The sequence below is a fragment of the Diprion similis genome, chromosome 2, assembly GCF_021155765.1.
Source record: "Diprion similis isolate iyDipSimi1 chromosome 2, iyDipSimi1.1, whole genome shotgun sequence".
Taxonomy (NCBI): Eukaryota; Metazoa; Arthropoda; class Insecta; order Hymenoptera; family Diprionidae; genus Diprion; species Diprion similis.
In genome coordinates this window covers 17255101-17274081 of record NC_060106.1, presented here as the reverse complement: position 1 = coordinate 17274081, position 18981 = coordinate 17255101, and the positions used below count along the sequence as shown (strand labels likewise).

General features: G+C 39.9%; 3 protein-coding genes across 4 annotated transcripts in view; 1 reads left to right on the top strand and 2 right to left on the bottom strand.

Moving 5' to 3' along the window:
- LOC124411381 (dystroglycan 1-like) overlaps positions 1-4808 on the bottom strand; it is an 86342-nt gene extending 81534 nt beyond the window's left edge. The window contains exon 1 of the mRNA XM_046890483.1: positions 4601-4808. The gene's annotated coding sequence lies outside the window, so the exon portion shown is untranslated. The remainder of the gene's footprint in view (positions 1-4600) is intronic.
- A 1244-nt stretch (positions 4809-6052) lies between these two features.
- Positions 6053-18981, top strand: part of LOC124413711 (mediator of RNA polymerase II transcription subunit 20) — an 86110-nt gene continuing 73181 nt past the window's right edge. The window contains exons 1-2 of the mRNA XM_046894487.1: positions 6053-6153; positions 6465-6607. Of these exons, the coding sequence (XP_046750443.1) occupies positions 6140-6153; positions 6465-6607 (157 nt within the window). The 5' untranslated portion in view covers positions 6053-6139. The remainder of the gene's footprint in view (positions 6154-6464; positions 6608-18981) is intronic.
- LOC124413700 (facilitated trehalose transporter Tret1-2 homolog) overlaps positions 11438-18981 on the bottom strand; it is a 58883-nt gene continuing 51339 nt past the window's right edge. For both annotated transcript variants that reach the window (XM_046894466.1, XM_046894473.1), the window contains exons 3-8: positions 14536-14648; positions 13809-14055; positions 12689-12973; positions 12350-12602; positions 11671-12014; positions 11438-11575 (exon numbers count right to left, since the gene is read on the bottom strand). In XM_046894466.1, coding sequence (XP_046750422.1) covers positions 11438-11575; positions 11671-12014; positions 12350-12602; positions 12689-12973; positions 13809-14055; positions 14536-14648 — 1380 coding nt within the window. The remainder of the gene's footprint in view (positions 11576-11670; positions 12015-12349; positions 12603-12688; positions 12974-13808; positions 14056-14535; positions 14649-18981) is intronic.

Below are 18981 nucleotides of genomic sequence, written 5' to 3'. Positions count from 1 at the left end.
TTTATAATATATGACATTGCATTGCAAAAATAAGTTTCGCGTTATCCGTGTAAGATGCCTGACAATTGCCAAATTCTTTTCTTAAAATCCGAAACATCGTTCTGGTGTAGCTACAAAAACAAACTTTATGTACCGAAACTATTTTTTTACTTATCAGCTAGGGGCTATTCATTAATTACGTACGGATGATTTTAGCCATTTTTAATCCCCCTACCCCCATAACACGTAAGATTTCTTGGACTCCCCCTCCCACTTATTACGCAAGATTTTACCAACAGTTTTGATTTATAAGCTTTAAAGTGTATAAATATGAACACATTTACGATTTTAAGAACTTACGATGAATTAAAAATTATTACAATAACAATATATAAATGAAACTGTACATTAAAAATGAAAAAACAGATCTAATAGTTTGTGGAACGTCTAAATAGAATTTTTTTGTAGTTTTTTAAACAGCCCTCTAATTTCCAGCACGATTTTTGTCTCCTGAGACATTGCTGTACGGACATTTAGTCTCAATAAAAAATATCTATTTTGCACATTCCGAGTTGTAAAATATTACGTAAGAATGATTTTTTAAACACCCCTTCCCCCTTGGGACCCTTACATAATTAATTAATGATCCCCTGAGATAAAAATTTGACATTTACCACCCAAACTCAAGATTCGTGTTGACCGGTGTCATCAGGTGCAGAGCCGGGAGTTCTTCTATCGCGAAAAGGACTCTGAAATCCAATTCTTGACGGTATATATGGTGTCGAGTGTATATTGCTGATTTGCTGCTGCATGTACTGCACATGTCACATACCGCAAAGGTGTGCATAAGGGGGCGTGTCAACTGGTATTAGGTGGTAGTCGGATTGTAGGTGGTATACGAGGATGGACGACCGGAAGCGCGGCCAATATACGTGTACAATTACCAGTTGACAATATACCATAACCCGAGTGGTATCGTGTGGCGTATAGAATCATTTTAGCGAGTGCAATTGCAGAATAGAGATGCAAAGAGGCCAGGGGAAAGGGGGGAGGGGTGCTGATTCATTATACATACTCTCGAGCCCTGATATACCTGCTGGCGAACGTGAAAATTATAAGCGATTACGGTGTTCAGACAGCATGTTAATTACCTCAAGTTTCTTCGGTTCAAACGCTTCCCTGGCGGCGACAACGATCCGAGAAGACGGTTTCAGATTTTCGTCACGTTACAGCGCGTGTATCGGTGCCAGCTACATCCGGTCGCATCTTCCGGTCTTCGTGCCCTCCGCTTAATGATGCATCATCTTTTGTTTTTCAATTCTTCATTTAGCCCGCAAACTCAAACGGCAGATCGAAAATCCGAACAATCCTTAAACGGACGCACCACCGCCAATATAACAACAGCTGATTATTCAAACGGCGAATGATGCGCGTGAGGTAAGCCTTTTCTCTGACTCACGTTAACGGTATGCCTCATTCATTCCTCGTATAATGGATTATTACCGTTTCTACAACCGTTCAACCCCCCCCCTCCCCCCCTCTGCCCCTCGATCATCTTTTTTATTCATCCCAATTTTCGGCAGTTATGATTTTTTCGGATTTCTCATGTCGAGAGCATTCAATTTGATAAGAAAAATTTTAAGACTAGTATCAAAAGCAAGCTGAACCGGTGATAAAAAAGAAAATTATTAACACTAAAAATAATAGACCAGTAAAAATGACTTGTCTTAAAATTTCACTTTCAAATTCCTACTTCGTGTCAAATTTTACCGTATTGTCAGTAGTTCTAGTGTTAAATACAGTAACTTTTCGCCAATCCATGTAGAACGCGTGGTTCTGCAGTCAATGCGTCGTTAGTGTAATGTAAAAGCAGGTATACAATCGTGTCTTGAATTACCGGTCGGTCCGATGCGATCGAGAGTTATTTTCCTGCACTCGTCGTCCGTTTGTCGATCCGCGATCCTTTCAAACAACGTTCCATTGTTCCGGGGGAACGCGTTTGTACTCGATTCATTCGTTTCGCGGTGTATTTGCGCGCTCAATTAAGGTAAATCGAGATGAAAAAACCAAGCGAGCAAAACTGATTGCCCAAAGAAACATATTACGTACATACATGTAAAAATGGAGTGGTTATCTACAACTGATTGCGTATTTGTAAAATATGCAGAATAATGAAAAGACGAGTAACAACGCATCGTTTTCGCGTTTTGGTGATGGAAAAACAAAAGCTTTCGAGAGCTTGACAAGTGGAAAACCTTGTCACCATTCCGAATCTGCGGATTATATATGTGCAATGCCGGCACGAAAGCCGAGGCAAAACCTTTTCGTGGCAAATCGAGCGGGCGACACATGCAACAGCAGCAACAGCAGCAGCAGCTTTGTATGTTTGGCCGCATTGTCTGCAGCCGGTGTTCTGCAAATTGCCTCCGCAATTTTTACCTTTCGTTCCTCCTCTCTTCGCGCCATCAACCAGCTATCGTTTTCAGTTGACTGGCCTTGTGAGCAAACCGCGGGCGCGGCTTTCCAGTTGCAGCTACTGTTGTGGTTATAAGTGGATACTTGCCGCCGGAACCCGTCCACCTATCAACGGATATCCGAATTTCCTCGAAAACTAATTTCACTTCAATTTTCACGGTTATTCCGCGAGCTTTCAATCGCCAATTTGCCCGCAATTTTCCGCCCGCCGGAAAAGCTTTGCTTTTTCTTTGAGCATGAATTATTTCAGAAACTCCGAGAGTCGAAGACTCTTCAAGGAAATCAAAGGAATTTAAAGAATCAATTTTTTCGAACAAGAAACATCATTTTTTCAACATTTCCCTAATAAGCAGAGTATCAGACTTCCGGATCATACACACCGAGTGAAGAAAAAGAACAGATTTTACTCCAAACTGCAGGGAAAAAGTAATACGTTGGGTTTTTGCTAAAAAATACTCATATCAACTATATTTTTTGCTACTAACGTAGCAAATTTTATTCTGCACACAGGAGTTTTCACTGATTTTCTACAATAAATTCTGCATTTCAGGAATTATATTTTACAAAACAAAACCTGATGTGTCCCTTTTTTCCTGCAGTTTTGATTAACATTTGCGTTTTTATTCTCTCCGTGCAGATTTTGCCGAAATATCTAGGAAGGTTTCTTTGCCCAAAAATATCAAGCTTCTGATGTGCAGTTTATTAATCTATTAGATACATCTTCACTCCGATTGAAATTAATAGTATTATCAGTTCAATCAGTGGATTGCCCTGATAAACGAAACCTGTTGTGTATTTTTGCCTGCAAAATTAATTTTCATTGTCAAGTTTCGATGCCAGGTTTTCATAGATTTTACGGTAAGTGTAGACGGATATACTATTATTTCAGAGCCATAGTTTATACTTCATATTACGAATGAAACAAAAAATGGACCAATGAATGGAACTACGCATCAGAAGCTCCATATTTCGGGCCACAGAATCATCCCGAGATGTTTTAGCAGAATCTCTGATCCGGTGGTCCGATGCCCTCGCCCATACTTGAGTGAATTCTAAATTCAGTATGTTTCTCGTTTGTGTATTAATACGAAGTCTCGTTAGATGCATCGAGAACTGAAGAGCTCAACAACTCTGCAGGATACTTTTGACTCCGAATCGTAAACGTCGCGCGTTGATAAAATAAAACGGAAGGCGTCATTTCGGAATATTATTTATTATCGTACGCAGATCCAAAGGATTCCGCCGCTTTAATAATAATCACTACATCACGGTGGTTTATACTTTGGTTGAAATTTTATTATAAGAGAAACGCCAATTGATGGTCTCGGTCATTAATTTATAACGGTATTGCCGATGTACAGGGTCGCTTTTGAGATCGTGATTCAGCCTCCTCATCTTCTGACACTTGAATACAATATCAGAATTGGCTGAATAAAAATTCACGAAATTATAACGATACATATTTAGGAAAAATTGTCACATCGCGCCTTTAGAGAAGTCTGAAGTCTGAAGTTTAGTATACGATGATAAACAAAACACTCTTATTTTGAAAGCCTACACCGTATAAACGTCGATCCAAAATCGCGCAACAATAATTTCTTGTCCGATGTTTTGTTACGTTAACGTTACCAACATTTCAGCCTCATCTATAATTCCTGTCCGTAATAGCCACTCGCAGTTGTCACGTGTTTAATTGACTGATTAAACAATTCATTAATCTCATTATTCCGAACCAAGCAGTTAGTTCCGATGTAATCTGAACTAAATGCAATGCCATCTCCAGCGATAGTGTTCCTACGAGCTTTTCGTCCGTCGGGCTTTCCCTGCAATTTCTCGGAGCAGCTCTCTAGAAAGAGAGAGAACGAAAGGCGTGCGCGGCGTCAATCGGGGTGACAGCCGCCTCGTCGTCGAACGACCCTACGAGGCTGGGCGCCGGTCGCGGGGCAATTAAAATCGCCAGGATGCGAATACGAAAGAAAACATCGAGCAGCATAACCGAGTCGAAGAACAGGCACGCATAGGCGAAAGGTGAGAGAGGCGGCAGCCTTGATCAACGCCTAATATGGACAAGGGTCTCATCCGAATCGAACGTCGTCGCTCGAGTGATAAACCCGATCTTAATTCCGGCTGAAATGAGAACGCTCACCTTGGTCGAGGATCCCGTGTCACTCGGTTGCCGCTCTGTCAGCCTCGCCTCACTCAGGGATTCGAATGCTCGGCTTGTTTATTAGAACGACTTCGCACACTCGGCCCACCCACGCCTAGGCCTTGCAACTTACTAACAGCTAACTCGTTACTCGACTCAACAAATCTCACAATTGTATGTATACATGATTGGGATTCCGAGATGAACTCGGAAGATTGGTCACCTCGTGGCTCCTTGGCACGGTTCGTATCGTTCGATTTTCGCTTCCACGCTTAGCGCGGACCTGTGTCTAACTATTCTGGTTCTCCCACCCCCCGCCAGGTGGCGGCACCTCTCTGACCTTGCGTGGGGATTCCCGGGGTGAGTTTCGTATTCGCGCTTATCGCTCCCAGCTTTGCAGACGTGGCGCGTTTTTCGAATTTAGTAGCTTGGACGTGCTCTCTGTGAAATTCGCTTGGAGCATATATGTATGTACACTGATCTAAGGATACTTGAGGGATCGGAGAGGTGATTAAATTCAGATTTGCAAATGTAGGGAAACCGCACGTCAAAATACCCGGTGCTTTCTAGTATTCAACGATGTTGCGTTATTGTGACCGGGCTAACAGGGTACGGGAAATCGAGGATTGAATTAATTATTAATTATTTTACCTTTTATCCTATTTCAGACCAGAAAAAACGTCGACTGTATATCTTTAGGCAACGCAAGAATTGGCTCATACGTCTTTGTGGTCTCAGCTCACCGAATTACACGGCGTACAATTAACGTGAGAATTCCACAGCGCGATAAATTGTATAGGTATGTATACAAATGAAAATATGAATTATCTAAAAGGATGATGATTCTAATGAAGCAAGGTATACGTTGAAGTACCGGTCGATAATCAACCTGCATTAACCGTCTAGACACCTCAAAAATTAGTTCAATAAAGCCGCGAGTGTAGTTTAAGAGTTTTCTTCAAACTCTTTTTTGACCGTGTTTTTCAAAAACCGCGGAATGACTATAAACACCTATGGTTTCACGTTGTTGGTAAACCACAGGCGTTGACTATAGACTTCAGCGTGCTGGTAACGGAAATTACAGGGCGGGGTAGAAAAACGCAGTATCCTGCTATACCGACTCAATTTTATACTCAGATCCCATAAGACGAGTCGGCAAGTGCAGGATAGTAGAATTTTCCTCAAACCCACCCGGAACCGACAATCCGATTCGAAAAACAAGCCAGACATTCAAAACAGTCCTTATATCTACTCATGTGAATTATCAAATATACATTTTCAGCATCTCCAGTCACGTCAAAGGAAAGACGGGGAAACTAAGAACGGAAACTGTACGCGGCGACATCTAGTTAACATATTGAGTAGCTGCGCAGAAGCATCAAGGGAATATCTATCTAAGCCGTCGAGTTCCGAACTCGCGGAACTTCATTGTCATTGTCAGGAATAGTCTGGATTGATTGTAAACAAGTGTCTCGTTTCTGTCAGTTGTGCGACTTGAGTGTTTTTTCGGTTCGATTATTTATTGACAGAAAAGAATCAATGGGTGTGACAGTGTGAGTATCACGTAAATAACCTCACAAACAGGTTTGACGTCGCACTTGCCACGGCATGCTTTACAACAAGTAAACCTCGCGTTTGTCGAACGATTTTAGGTTATGCGGCTTTTACGATCACCGGCTATTGCTGTCGAAGTGTGCCACACCTTGACATTTTGCTACTAGAATATCTCGCGTAATCGTTTTGCAGTTATATTTATCGTCATAAACTCAAACTCGAGGTCCCTGCAGAGCTTCTAGCTTCGAAATGTTCTTTGTCGAAGATCGATCGAACAATGTTTCTAACTTTGTCAAACCTTGTATTTCAGGCTACAGCAATTTCCCATGACGGAGAACCGGACTGGCCCTCAAACGATCGAATTCCTCACCAAGCGAGTCGTCGCCCTCGGCGCTGTCCAGACAGGGCAGTTTCTCGTCGACTGTGAAACTTACCAGTCGGTGCCGCAGTTTGGTGAGTGGCTGCTTCATTATTTTTTTAATTTGACTGAAGTTCAGTGATTCTTTGGAAAACATACCTGTGCGATACATTGCTATTATTGATCTAGAAAATTTGAAAAAGTTTTATCAGATAAGAGGGATTCCTTTTTCGTCGGAGTTCAGTGTAGTTCGTACAATTTTTTAGAGATGGCACCACTACAACCTCTTGCCAAAGATTTTCCAATTGTGGGAAAAGTGGAGATTCCTTCAAATGGATTCATTCGGAATTTTGCCAGGGAATTTAGATTGCTGGATTTCTTCTTTTGAATCTGAAATCGAGAGAGGTTTTCCACACTAAGTAGGGGCTGACATTCGCTTTCAGTTTATCTTCTTTATTCTATTTAAATAACTTCCTGCTATTTGGCTGCAACATATTATACACATCACTATACAAACATACAATTTCGTTCGCATTAGTTTGACATCCAAGATCAGGCATATGTATATGCGCTGTTATCACTTTCTACAGAGGTACAGACGTAAAGCGGGTAATTATTTATTCTCCTTTTTAGTTTGCATCTGTCAAGACATAATTAAGTACTGCGATCTATTGCGCTTTTCAACTTGGAGCAACAAAATGAGAGTTATTTCGGCAGGACTATTAATTTTTTAATTATTCGTTTTGTGCTACGCATTATCCATTATCTTCACGTCGATCTATCTTACATACAATTTATACGATCTACGTTACACGCTTGACAAGTAAATGGCAACCTTTAGTTGATTCCCATAGCATATTTTTTGATATTTTACAACAATCAGGTACCATGAAATCTTCTCGACAGCATCGCACCGGAAATTTTCCAGTGTCAGTGTAAATCCGTTCGGTTGTTTCTGATTCAATTTCGCGACACGTGATACATGCAAGATACGATACAGTATTCAGAGAAACAGTTCCTTCTATTAATTACTGGTACATCTAAGGAGTAAATTTGTTCTCTCTTTTCTTTTTCGTTCTCATCACACATACAACGTTTTCAATTTCTTAAGCTTAACAACAGTTGGTTTATTATCGTCTAGTTAGCGAATAGGCTTATATTATTAGAAACATGGCTACATCCTAGGCGTTTTTACAAAAATATTAAATCTAGCAAGCGAAGCTAGAGAAGTATTTTTTTTTTATCTGTTTTTTCTTAAGTCGTTGCACATTTTTGAAAATACACTTTGATATTTCTTTTTTGATAGATAGAATTTATGATTTTAACAATGTTTTATTCATTTTTTTTACTCACATGGCCAGCATTGATCATATATATCTTTGAATATAGAGTTTTTATTGTCACGTAATATTTTATATTTAATTGTATATACGTATATACGTTATCTCAATATAGAAGGATTGTTAGAAATTCGTAAAATACTACAAGCATCTCTGACGTACAATATTCGAGTATTTTTTTTTTTTTTTGATAAAAAAGTGGCACGCTTTAATCGTTATCTGACGTTTGATTTAGTTAAAGTTTAAAGTACAATTATACACGCGTTATCGCACAGAATATATAATTTAATATACCCTTGTCTATGATATTTGTACAATTTTCAATATTGTCAACTAGTTTCGTGGGTATAATAGTGATGATATTAATAAGAATAATAGATCTTCAATTCACAGAAGTGCATACTGCAGATTTTTTTTCCTCTCATCAACTTATTAGTTACACAACTACGGAATTTTTATTTTTATTTCGATTATTATTGGAAATATAACTTCTTTCTGAAATATGTTGGTTCAGTTTTGTTTTTTCAACGCATTCTTCAATCTAACAGTATTTTATACAAATTATATAGAAGCTCGGGAACGATCAGGTTTTCGAAAAAATTATACATTGTTTAATATGAGTGTAAATAACTCAAGTCCACGATAGCAATTGTTGAAAGAATTTTTAATTCTGATAATTCACTTTATACGGTTTCATATTTCGTTCACACCTCACTTTCTTCGTGAGAATCATTGAGGGAGATTTTGATAGTTTTACATTCGTCATTCTTTAAGTATGAACAGTGTTTCCGTGTCAGATAGAAAAATTTGTTGAAATTGTGAGTATTATTAATCGCAGAGATCTACGCATTGATATCGCCCTATCGCTACACATCTTAAGTACATTTGTCTTGTTCTTTTTCTATATATCTTCGGATATACGGATTCGAAAACGCTACTTAATTTCATCAATCAAGTATTCAGATATGGCAGGGATATGATTCACGGATTCGGAAAAAATATATTATACGTACTGCAATCACGAGACACGATAATTTCATGATTTCGAATCATCGTGGCTGTTGTTGCAGTACCGCTATACATTATTAATTATACAAGTAATAAGCTAGTTAGCCCGTGATTACTTTTACTATCAACTATATAAAAATACAAAATTTCAAATGCAAATCTCGCGAGATTTCTCTCTACAAACGAAGGCTTGAAACCTTTTTTTCTTTTTATCAATTGCACATGGTTATTTTGATGCGATATATATGTATACGATTTTATACTTATACATTATATATATATACATATATATTTCTGTATAATTATTTATTCTTTCTCTGTTTATTATCCTTGCACGATCTGCATTTAATTATATATATTTATATATTTTTGTTATTTCTATTATATAAGTGTACTTTTAAAGTATATATATATATATATATATATATATATATCAGGGGAAACTTTCCTAAATTTTATATTTACAAGTTTGGCATTATAATCGGTATTGTCATTTGTTAATTCTATTGTTGTTTTTTTTCCTCTTCTTATTGTCTTAAAAATAATACACAATATAGGCTTCATATATACTTACAATCTAAATATATTGTATAGTATAATATTACTTATATCAAATACACCGCACTACAGTATTGTCAAGATTTCCGAAGTCATTTATGCTCGTCATTTCGCGCGTATCATAAAGAGAGAAACAAGAAATTATTTTTTCTGCTTCATTTTTGTCGCACGCTAATAACAAGTCGTATTATTGTATATTCTTACACGTGCATATATCTATATTAGGGCAATACATCGTTTTCTTTCAACATAAATATTTTTCGATTCGCTCCTAATAATTTTTTTTTTTTTTAGTAAACCAAGATTATTGAATATTGTTGAAAATTCAAGATCAGTATCCATTGTTTTTTTCTTTTTTATTTTCATGTAAATCTAGACTATTGAGGTAAAGAAAGTATTGAATCAATCAGGAGCAAATAAGTGAACGACCCTAATATACACGTACAGTCGTGTTTTAATACCTATGTGTCTACCAATAAATATATAGATACACAGGCAACTCTATTACCGCAATCTAAGAATAAACATATAATATATTATTTATATGTTTACCAAATACATATTATTATATGTATATATATATATATATATATGTAATTCTATCTTGCTTAAATAATTATCTCTCCGCGTATACATATATATTAAATATTTAATTATATTCAATATAATATGTATGTATGATACGTAATATTGTCGTGGTTTTTATAGGAAGGCACGATGTATGGAAGTTCTGCCTATACAAATAGTCGCTTTTTAGTCTACAAGATGAAACGTAAGATCCGTAATATAAATATTAAACATATTTGAAAAAACTCTCGTTTTTTTTTTCCTTCTTTCTTTCTTATTTTTTTTTTTTTTTTTTTTTTCGAACACAACTGAGCATAAAAATCATTTTCTCCCCAAACGACGTCGTCAACGAAGTCGGATTTGTTGTCAAATATACACGTAACTGACGAAGAGAAAGCGACACGATACATTTATATGTCTGACGAAAGAAATTTTTATCTCGATTCTTGGGTTGTATCCCAACCGAAGGGAAAAAAATTTGCCGATACAGCGACATCACAAGTAGCAAGTTTTGTAGTAAATAAGTGCGACCGTGTCCTTACCGTATATCCTGTACTCCCTCTCGTAGTGAACCCGACCTGGTGCGTAGCTACCAATTTCTCTTGACAAGCTTTTATTGAGCCTTGCCAGGGTGCGATGAATCCTCTCGTTGTTTTCGGCCTCGTCGTGGTTGTCTCGCCTGGCGTTCCTTCCGCTGGAGGAGTTCCTCCTCGTCATGTACCGAGGATAAGTCCCCTGAGTCAGTATCCTGTCGATTTCCAACGCGGTTAGGTTCTGCATGCTCTTCGGGTGCAACCGTCTGCAGTTGAGGTCCACACTCGGCGTCCTGGCCGAGTTCGAGAGCTCTTCGAACCCGATAGTTCTGCCCCTTCTGGGAATCGTCGCCGAACGAATTCCGTCAGCGTCGTCACCCCGAAAGGTGGTCAAAAAATATTCCTCCGGGTCGTCGTAGCGACGTTGAGGCGTCTTCCTCGAGGTGGTCCTGCAGGCTATCTGATTGCCGCAGCTCCTCGACGTCTGTGGGCGAAAATTCGAGCCAATTTCTTCAGCCGATGAGGTAAATTTTTGGCGTTTGATTTCCTCGAGGATTTGAAGATTCTGGGGTATGTTCGAGGAGCGGTTGGCTCGTCTCAAGACCGCGTCGACCTCGAGAGGTTCGTTTCTCCTGTTAAATCGGCGAACCTGCAACTGCAGGTACCTGCAAAAATCGCGAGCGAATTTACCGGTCTTCTCGGCTATGAAGCCGCAGTAATCGGACAACTTGCGATTTCGCTCTGGGAATATCGTCGAGTAGCTCAAAGCCGGCGTCTCCGTTGCGACGCCGTCTTCTTCCGACGGCCGACTTACGTCGTACAAACCCTGGGGATGGTGCATGTTCGGGTAGGCGCAACCCGGCAGCGGTTTTCCCGTCTTTTCAAGGTTCGACAGACCTCCCGTAAGGGAGGCCTTATACTACCGGGCTTGAGCGTAGTCTGGATTCATCTCGTCCAGCTGCTTGCCCTTCGTCTCGGGCACGCAGCATACGACGAAGCATAAACCGCAAACCGCCATTGCTGAATAGAGCCAAAACGCACCGTGAAGTCCGAGGTCCTGCGGGTAGTCGAGAGAAGGAAAGTGCATTAGAAGATCCTTGGAGAGGAGCGAATTCAAAGAATAAGATGGATCTAGGTATAGTGTATATATACCTCTTGGAAATCAACGAACAGCTTGACTCCGAGGAAGGCACAAGCGTAGCTGAAACTCGTACTCAGGCTGGAGCCCAGACCTCGATACTCGAGGGGGAATAGCTCCCCAATCAATAGCCAAGATATTGGCGAGATGCCCAAAGCCAGGGCCGTCGTGAAGACGAGGACGCAGAGCAGTGGTATCCAGTCGTACTGTCCCGCGGGCACCACCTCGACCTGCTCCAAGTGGGATAGTCGTGTCTTGTCGTAGTACGCGAAGCTTCCAAAACCGGCCAGCGCCAACGACATGAACACCGTGCTCGCTATCAGCAACGGCAACCTGCCGACTATGTCGATGAGGAAACCTGGAAGTTGAGAGGGTGGGTCTTTGGATTAGGGAAACCGTCAAGAGTGTGGGAAGTGTTTTGGCATAGACTTCCAGAGACCACCACTTTCACGTCAATCTAATGTTGTTCAAATTTAATCTATCCGTTATCTGATCTCAGTCCAACAGTATTTGATGTCAGTTCAACGTCATCTGATGTCAAAGCAACACTGGACGATGTCCATTGAATACTAACAGATGCTATAAAATAGATTTGATAACAAATATTGTTTCGTAGTAGAGTCCAAACCGTCCAACATATTGACGCTGCGTTTTTTGACCCTCGATTTGTTATCATGTTCAAATCCATTTTACCTGAAAGCAACGACGCGAGTAGCTGGACAATTCCTATGGCGATTGCTGCCCAGTGTGGGTTCATGCCAACGAGTGTTTGGCGGAATATTGTCACCGCGTAGTAGGTGAACGAATTGGCTCCAGAAAACCGTTGGAAGAACATCAGGCCACAGGTTATGGCGATGGGTTTGTAGAGACGTGGTGTCCGTATGCTCCTGCTGAGAGTGAGGCCATACTGCGTTGCTCTCGCTGCCGAAACGTTCGTTTTTATGATCTGCGTGGGGGTTGGAAACAGACAAGTTAACCCTGCACTCGACTATTTTGGATAGGAGAAACTACGATTGAATCACGCTCGTTTACCTGCAACTCGTAGCTGATGTCGACGTGCGGTCCTCGCAACCATTGCAGGCTTCTGGCCGCCTCGTCATCCCTGCCGTTCAACACCAGGTAGGATGGTGTTTCCGGGATGAAGAGAGCCGAGATGAACAGCATCAGGGGTGCCACTGCCACCAGCATTGCGCTCTGTCTCCAGTTCAAATACGCCCCTGCGATGTAAGTCAGTAACATTCCGACGTGACCGACAACCTTCAACACCGCCGAAAGACAGCCTCGGATTCCCGGGGTAGAAATTTCTGATATGTAGACCTGGAATGACGAGAGGAAGGTTAAAGGTCTACGAAAGATCAACGAACTTTTTCACTTTCTCTTGTCATTCGAAATTCCTTACCACCAAATCTGGGTTTAAAAAAATGTTTCTTATGTCTTTGAATATACTTCTCTACCAGGGTGATAAAAATGTGACACTTTTGATCGATTAAATACCGACCTATCTTTCAGAGACTTTTTACTGAATACAATGTATCTATGAGCTAAAGAATGGAAAGACCCGTCTGCTATTCACAAGCAATGCTCATTTTGGGAGGTAAACGTTATTTGTTCGTTCTTTTTTCTTTCTTTCGGTTTACAGCCAATTAGGGGGACGATATTTAGCGATGCTCCAAGAGCCTCTCATGAGAAGTTGGAAAATGAAACAAGGGATTAGAAATAACGAAGAGGATAAAAAAAAGTCCCGAGATGAAAAGATCCAAGATCAATGCAGTGAAGACACAATGAAGCCTCTGCTCTGCTGGCTTTTATCTTCAGTTTGTTGTTTTTACTTTGTTCATCCACTTTCTCGTTTTCAATACATTCATTTATTACCATCCTTCATTTTCGGTTTATCATTATAAACACTGCCTGCACAACAAAGGAATAAAAAAAAAAAAAAAATCGAACAAGCCGTGAATACAAATTTACCCCGAAAGTAGATAATATATCTTGGTGAAAAACAGCTTCCGCTTCGCGATATTTTATCATCCAGCTTATCAGCGACTCCCTGTAGAAGGAAGATCGAGGAGCCCCTTGGGTCTATTCTTGTTCCTCGCGTTTCTTCACCGCTGAATTTTTGAATGACTCTAAGTTGACGGAGACTCTTCCTTACCTGTGTCACCATCATGATGATAGAGCAGCACAGGCCCCCGATGAAGCTGGTAGTGTATATCAACTTGACCGTCGGTGCTACCACTGTCAGGACCCAACTTGCTGTCAGCGGCAAAGACGTTACCAGCAAAGCAAGGCGTCTTCCTCGTTTCAGTATCCACCCACCGATAATGGCGCCGAAAAAAGCGCCCAACATCGAAAGCGAAGCCACCCATGAAGCCTGTTGTTTCGTCACGGTGAAACCGGGCCTTACAACACAATACGTGACCAGATTTATTTCTTTTTTCTTCATATGTTTCGTTTTCACAAATTCTCTCACGTCTCCTATGGTCAGAGAGGTTTTTGTCGATACTGCGCTCGCTCGCCGTACAAACTGTTCGGTAAAATGTCTGAATTTCTTCGTACAATCACTTTGAATGGTCCTCGGAAACGTTGACGCATGCATTTACGCGTGAATTTGTCATTTGTATTTGAATTCAAGTGATAACAAGAACTCATCTGAAGTTGCACTTCAGAAGCCATTTAGTCAAGTCAAAACAAGTTACGTGTGAATTTATATTACGTCGTCACTATAGTTCGTCGTCGAGTCTTGAATAGTCTGACCTCCAACGAAATAAGTTTCAGATAATTGCTACCACGAGTCAGAAAATTCAACACGGATTTCTCGCCTGAGATGAAATTCGACATTGATGTACAGAAACCATATATTAAAGTGCAGGCGTACTCACCATGTTTGGTTGTGATGCTCCTCTTGGAGAAGAGAAGCTATCGCCGGTGAGGTGTAACCTTTTGCTAACCCAGCAGCGAACGAACCCATGGAAACGGCTAGCGTTGCCCATATCTAAAACGAATATGGTTCACAATTTTATACACACACGTCACGCGTTACAACGAGCGTTAAATTTTATGGATATTGGCGCTCTCCTTTTTTATCAGCGAATCGGAACAGAACATAAAAAATGAAGAAAAAATATCGCTTTGTTTCCATGGACAACGACATTAACCAAGTTTAATCTTTTACATCAGGACTCGCGTTCTATGGAAAAATTCAATCCATTGAATTCGGCGCTGAATGCCGACTGTTTTGTGACTTCTCAAAACCGGAAAAAAGTGAAGAGGGGGGAGATTTTTTTGTCGGTTACGTTCTGCGAAAAATTCTTTTCATTTCTTTATTCCTTTTTATTTTTTCATTCCTCTTGTTTCCCTGTTTTCGAGCAGCCAATTTTTCCGCCACGTCTTGTCGACGTACGACCGAAACGACATTCCAAACCGTTTCTCTTGGCCCTTCGAGTCTCGTCCTTCATCCGACTGCGTCTCGTGAAATTGTATCGGGGTTCCGTCGTCGTCCGCCGACAAATTGCATTTCGCAAATTGAAAGCTCATACCTTCATACCATGTTTCTATACATATATGTATTATACACAACTCCGGACAAAACCTTACGGAATACTGAATAAACATTTCTCAACGCCTCTTGTTTAGTTTAGCGGTTGGTTTCAGCCTGAGAATTTCAGAAACATTTTCCTCTTCATCCTCACCATTTATCAGGGGTATTATATTTGGAAAAAATTGAAATATTCTTAGAGGTAAAACCGCGACTTGAATACGCGATGATCCGCATTGAATGAATTTATTTTGCAAAACGTATTGCAAACAGTTTTATATATATTAAAATAATTTATATCGTAAGTTTTATCTCGCGTTTTCAAACTATTTTCCTCAATACACTTTTTCACACTTTTCTTGCGCACTTTTTCTCTGCAACTTTTCCATAAAATTATTTGCTACTATACATGGATTAGGGGAGGAAGAGAAAGAGGAGATTCACCGTATGGTGCGGGGAAATTTACAATATTGGATATATGGAAGGGGGGAGCGACGCGGCTCTTTCGCCCGGATTTCATGGCTCGAGTCACGCCGGAAATTTTCTATTGAGACACGACAGGTCCTTTGTTACGTTGGTCGCATTTTGTTCGAGACTTGACTCAAATTGAAAAGGGATCCGAGGTATAAGGCACCGGTCCTTTTAAACGCAGATTCCGCGAGTCAGTCTCATTCACGACAAGCTTCAGGATTATCTCGTATAAAATTATAGGCCTGATATCATCACCGATAACATTGTCCTACATCTGAGAAACGAATTAGGCGTACTTTCGTCCGAATACAAGGACGGTTTGTTTAAATCTCTGATTTATTACATATACATATGTCATCGAACAATAGTCGAGAAGCTTGAGATTTTGGGGTGCTGTATTAACTTGGGGAAGAAATCTTGGAACACAATCGCAGTGGTTGTAAATCTCGTCAAGAATTTCCCGTAACTTTGTACAAAGTACCTAGGATTGATCAAAGTTTAATTCAATCTTCAGAAATAGATCGCAGGCTATGTTTTAGCGAATTGATATTGCGAAGAGGCTTGATTCGCGAATCAAATAATAAGTCTTAACCAGAATTCATACCTATAAGTAAATTATTCTTCTCGAATCTGTGACTTCGCACGAGTTTAAGATCCATCAACAACGCATTCGAGAAATGATAAGAAATTAGTATAGAATTAAATTGGGACGACGTGTTTCGAGAATTTCTTTTCATATCCAACTCAAAGGAAGGTGATCATCTTTGAGCCTTGCCTACGTTAAGATATACATCGGGAGTGTATATTTTATACGGCGAGAATAAAAGAATCGAGGATATCTTGACGATGACATCTGTGAAGCAGATGGCCTGAGGGGGGGGGGGGGGGGGTTTATATCGAACGACAGGGGTTGGGAAGTGGCTGCGAGGTGCCGGTCTTTTCACACACGCACACACACGCACGCACGCACGCACACATACACGTGCACAGAGTGTTACACGTGCATGTGTGTACGTGTATGTGTATAAAAATGTGAGAGAGCCAATCTGTAAAAGGATGTCAATTGCACCTGCTATAAATTCTGCCAATATTTCCTGATAAATTTCTAAAGGACAAGATAGAATCGAACGCGCCCTACCTTATCGCGTATTATATGGAGCACATTGAATTTACAAGCGCGCGATTTGGTCTTGGCATTAGGAAAACGAATGACAAAAAAAAGAAAGAAACTGCAACATCCATTTCTCACACGCGTATGAAAATTAGAGAGGAATGTAAAATAATCAGGTCGGACTTTTTCTGTTTCATGTTACCTGCATGAGAAATAAAGTTTTTATGGGTGTAGACGGATCAGTATTATTTATTTGAACGATTTTATTTATATATTTATTCGATTTTATATAAATAGCCATTGAAGTTCACTGTTTTTGTGATTATATATACACGTATCATATAGATTATAGACGGATGACGTAGTACTGTTGAAATTTCCAATCTGCTGTATATTTGCATCAATTTTTCCTTACAATTATCCATAGAAGAATAAAAAAAAAAGGTTAACCAATTATCTTTAGTCCCCGGGCTTAATAATCGTATAAATCTTTTTTTTTTTTTTTATCCAAGAACAGACTCATTTCACGGTTCCGTTATCGTATAATGTGTAGATAAAAAAAAAATTCTGAACACAATTACTACCGCGTTCTGTGTGCGTACGCCTGCATTCCACCCCGTTGAAGAATTTTAAACACTCGTTTCATTGTCATTCCTCGCGACGTTCGCCTGCAAGTTTGCCTTGCGCAACATGCACGGCGTAATATACAAAAATTCGAAGACAGAAGAAGGTAAAAAAAAAGAAGGAAAAATTTTGAACCATCATTTCTCACCGATTTACATTATTTCTACATTTGTATTGCTACCGCGTGTTATGTGTATATATATTAGGGTAATAATAAAAGTGAAAAAAAAATTATTTCAAAAATCTACCGGCACCCCTTAATAATGAGATAGAGCATTGAAAAAACTTTCAGAATAATTTTTTTTTAAAGGAGAACTCAAGATTTTTCAAGTCGAAGCATCAACTTTTTGTTTAACGGCCACCATGATATGAATCACGTGATGTGCACGGATATAGGTACGAAGGTACGTACAACAGACATTCTTCCCATGGTGGCACGTGCTCACGTAGGTACCTACATGTGGGACATAATTACAAAATTGCCGTGTGAAACGTGCGTGGTTTTTCACCCCGTTCGTTCACCTTTCGGTATTTTTCTGCACGCGCATCTCCGGCATTAACTCATAATCAGCCCCCGACCAGGGCTAATGTGTAATACTCGAAAGTTCACGCGAGTTCAGATTATTATGCCCGTAGGTTAAATATGAACAGCTGCGCTCACTTCTGTCGAGTGGAAGAAAGGATTTTTTTTAAAGTGTCATCAGATATCCGATAGCACTTGTAACGCACGGGGAGAAGTTGAAAATGCTCAATGGTGTATCGGAAATAAGGGGAAAACTCTGTACAAAAGTGAAAAAAAACTTTACCAAATCTACGTATTTCGTAAAAATTTCAAAATCGTCACGTTATTTCGCTTGACGAGCTAATTATCGAGGATTCTTCTTCTGAGAAGCAGAATAACGAATTTAAAAATTGAAACTGACCGAATAATGAACCGATTTTTTTGTTCTTCCTAATTGAAAGTCATTTATGTTATGTTTTCAATTTTTTTTTTTTATCCAAAACGAGTATTCTACCGACAGTCTAGAAGACTGGCTGTTCCAAAAACTGAGAAAGATGTAAAATCTCGAGCTTGGATCGATTTTGAATTCAAATGTCTAGAATTTACGAAAAAAAAATAAAATAAAATGATAACGAATCGTAATACAGTTGCAAAACAATACTGAATTTCTAATCCGAGAACATCGTGTGCACGAATAATGGATGCGCGTGAGGTTTCATTGCCGGGTTCCCGGGGTCCATTCGGAATTCCGTCGGAGGTCCTGCAGGACTGCCCGGCGAGTGCAGGACGGTAAATTGTGATTTACGTTAGGCCTCGGATCGGAGCGGGTCCTCGTCTCCGGGTATAATTCATCCTCGGCGATCTTCTCAAAGGTGTTATTTTCAGATGGAAAAATTGAGATAAAAACCTCCAGGTATTATATATGCTTTGGTGGACGGACGAAGAGGCTTTCGAGGGATCGCGGAGCAGGCGGGTGTTTGATGCGGCTCTGATAATAATCGATTACAAATATGTGCGAGTAAACATCGTTGAACGGATTACGCTGAATGTAGATATATATATATATATATATATATATATAC